General features: G+C 61.3%; 1 protein-coding gene across 1 annotated transcript; it reads right to left on the reverse strand.

Moving 5' to 3' along the window:
* Positions 1-336: 336 nt before the first annotated feature.
* Positions 337-2,806, reverse strand: LOC123446971 (63 kDa globulin-like protein). The gene is made up of 5 exons (XM_045123520.1): positions 2,027-2,806; positions 1,773-1,948; positions 1,623-1,685; positions 1,251-1,556; positions 337-1,154 (listed from the first exon to the last, which is right to left on the reverse strand). The coding sequence occupies exons 1-5, from the start codon at positions 2,769-2,771 to the stop codon at positions 531-533; spliced, it is 1,914 nt and encodes a 637-aa protein (XP_044979455.1). The 5' UTR covers positions 2,772-2,806; the 3' UTR covers positions 337-530.
* Between the last annotated feature and the right edge of the window lie 279 nt (positions 2,807-3,085).

Here is a 3,085-nt window from a genome sequence, read left to right on the forward strand (position 1 = left end):
CGGAATTATTTCCGACCCTTTTTACCATCATTGAAGATACAATAATCTCATCAAGCTTCATCTTCCTTTCAGTCACAAAATCGACGATACTTGTCTTTTATTTACATATAATATGGGCATGCCTTTGTAAAAGGTAAGTAGGCACCGTACATTTCTGAATTTTCTAAATCTTGTCTATTCTAATGATTCTGTGCACCTTTGCTGTAAAGGCCGGAGATTATTTTCATTTTGAAAAGAAAAAAGATACACCCGAGCAAGAAAACCAAACGCCGATTGAACCTGTTTCGTTTCTTGACAGGACGAAGTAGAAAACACTGCTTCTTGACATAAGGAAAATAGAAAATACTGGAAAAGAGACGCCAGTCACGCCCTTGTCTTTATTTATGTGCATGCCTTGATAGTAGTAGGTCGGTAGGCAGCTTACATCATTCGTACTGAGCCCGTGCCACACTTATTTATTCTACTCCCGCGTATTACACACACAAGTCCAGCTCTTAAACCGGCACGGGCTCACTGACAGTGGTGGCATTTCAGATCGCACCGGTTGCCATCCTCAGGAACGTCTCCACGGCTTCGTCGCCGCGCCCGCGGTCACCACGGCGGCGGTGCCGCTCCTGCTCCTGCTCCTGCTCTCGGCTCTGCTGCTCGGGTCCGGCGACGAAGCCCTCGTCCTGATCCTGTGCGCGGAACACCTCTTGCACCTCCCTCGCCGGCCTGCCGAACGTGAGCTCCTGGGCGGGGCTGCCGAGCTTGCCGATCACGTTGTTCCTCCCGGCGAGCCATACCCTCTCGTTCCTCTCGGCGTTGATCTCGAAGCACACCACCTGGAGGTTGCTGCTGCCTTGGGACGACGAGATCTCCACCACCGGATGGCCGGGCGGCACCACGAACGCCGAGCCGCGCGACACCCGCGCACGGACCGTCTCGTACCTCTGCTGCTCCTCCTCCTCCTCCGACTCGGACTCGGACCCGCGACGACGTTGCTGCCGTTGGTCGTCCTCCTCTTCCTCGCGCCGCCTGCCCTTTCCGTGCTCTCGCTCGCTCTCGCTTTCGCGGCCAAGGTGCGGACACACGATCTGCACCTCGCCCTCGCCTTCCAGCACGACGGCGAGCTTGAACGACTGCGTGTTCAGGTACGGCGCCGTCATAGAACCCTGCCGTTGACACATGCATCCACGAAAACAAAATTTGAGTAACTAATCAAGCTATCGTGCGACGATACGACGAGACGCTGGAGGTTGGTGACGCACCGGCGTGATGTTGGCAACGGCGACCCGGACGTCCTGGTTGGCGAGAGCGTGAAAGCTGCGGGCGTCGGCCTCGTAGAGGCGGCCATGGCGGTTGGCGATCTTTGGGCGCTGCTCCAGAAGGTTGAAGGTGTCGCGGGAGTCGCCGCGGAACGGAGGGAGAGGCCAGCGGTGGCCCTGCCCGCCCTCGGCCGCCTCGCGACGCAGCTCACGGAGCTGCTCCTCGGACGCGCGGACGATGGACACGGACCTCGTCTTCTCCTGGCCTTGGCGCTGGTTGAACAGCCTCTCAAGCCGCTCATCGGAGGTCTGCATGATCACGTTCAGAAATTAACCTATCGATGCATGCATGCATGCATGTAAGTAGGTACGTACCTTGAAAGCCGCTCGGAGCACGCGTTTGCTCAAACTCGCCAGCAGAGGCTTGACCGACAAAAACTGCATGGGATACCCACGTGTCAGTCAGTCAGTTAGTGCGTTTGTCATCCATTCAAGAAATTCGAGCTGCATGACGGTTTTACTTGCCTGGAACTTGCCGGGCACGGAGATGGTGTGGAGGATCTTGGCGATGACCAGCTTCCTCCGGCCGTCGGTGTTAGCCAGGTGCATGATCGACCCCGCCGGCGCCACGATGACATCGCCTTCCTTGACGGTGTAGGACCGCTTCTCGCCGTTCTCGATCACCGTCAGCACCCCCTCGCCTGCATGCATGCAGGCATGCGCACGTTAGTTACCATCGACCTGTACGGATGGACATATATGCGTGCGTGCGGACGTACCTTGAGCGACGTAGCCGACGCCGTCCGCGTCCGTGAATCCCGGCACGACGAACGCGCGCGGGTTCACCTCCATGATGGCGACACGGTAGTCCCTGATGCCCCGGAGGAGCCTGGACACTTGGTCGAACGGGCGAAGGGCCCTCACGAACCCGTGGTCGCTCTGGATGATGCGACGGAAGCTCCGCGGGCCGAACACGTACGGCCGGCGGCTGTCCCCTTGCTCCTCATCACGCTCTCCCTCGCCGCGCCGGCCTCGGCCACGGCCCTCTTCCTCCTCACGCTCTCCCTCGCCGTGCCGTCCACGGCCACGGCCACGCTCCTCCTCGCGCTCTCCCTCGCCATGCCGGCCATGGCCACGGCCACGCTCCTCTTCACGCTCTCCCTCGCCGTGCCGGCCACGGCCACGGCCATGCTCCTCCTCACGCTCTCCCTCGCCATGCCGGCCACGGCCACGGCCGTGCTCCTCCTCACGCTCTCCCTCGCCGTGCCAGCCACGGCCACGGCCCTGCTCCTCCTCCTGCTCGTGCCTTCCGTGCTGCTGCTGGTCGTCCCTGCACTCCTGCACGCACCGGGCATGCGAGTACCGCGGCCGCTCCTGCCGGCATCGCTGCACGCACTGCTGCAGCGAGTGCCCGCCGCGCCTGTCATCCTCGTCGTCATGGGAGGCGGAAACAGCCGCGGCGAAGAGAAGGCTGGTGCCGAGGAGAAAGAGGAGAGGGATGGTTGCTTTGGCTCGGGTCGCCATGGTTTAGCTCGCTCAGTGTGTGTGACTCTGCTGGTGCTGGGGAATGGAGCTCGGGGCACCGTATTTGTAGCGCGCGCGCCGCTGTACGTGGCGCCCTGGCGCGGCTACGTGGAGGGGAGCTGCGTGCCAGAGGGGAGGCGGGCCGCCACGTCGCACGGCCGTGCTTATCGGGCCATCGGCGAGGTGCGTGCCAGCTTGGGCGTCGCGTGTCGTGGAGCGCTCCTGCTCGCGGCGGAGCTGGTTGAGTGGATTGCGATGCGGTGCTTGGTACAGAGCTCGATGGACAACTCGAGGAGAGCGTCCGATGAGTCCAG

Source organism: Hordeum vulgare, chromosome 4H (genome assembly GCF_904849725.1).
Source record: "Hordeum vulgare subsp. vulgare chromosome 4H, MorexV3_pseudomolecules_assembly, whole genome shotgun sequence".
NCBI classification, from domain to species: domain Eukaryota; kingdom Viridiplantae; phylum Streptophyta; class Magnoliopsida; order Poales; family Poaceae; genus Hordeum; species Hordeum vulgare.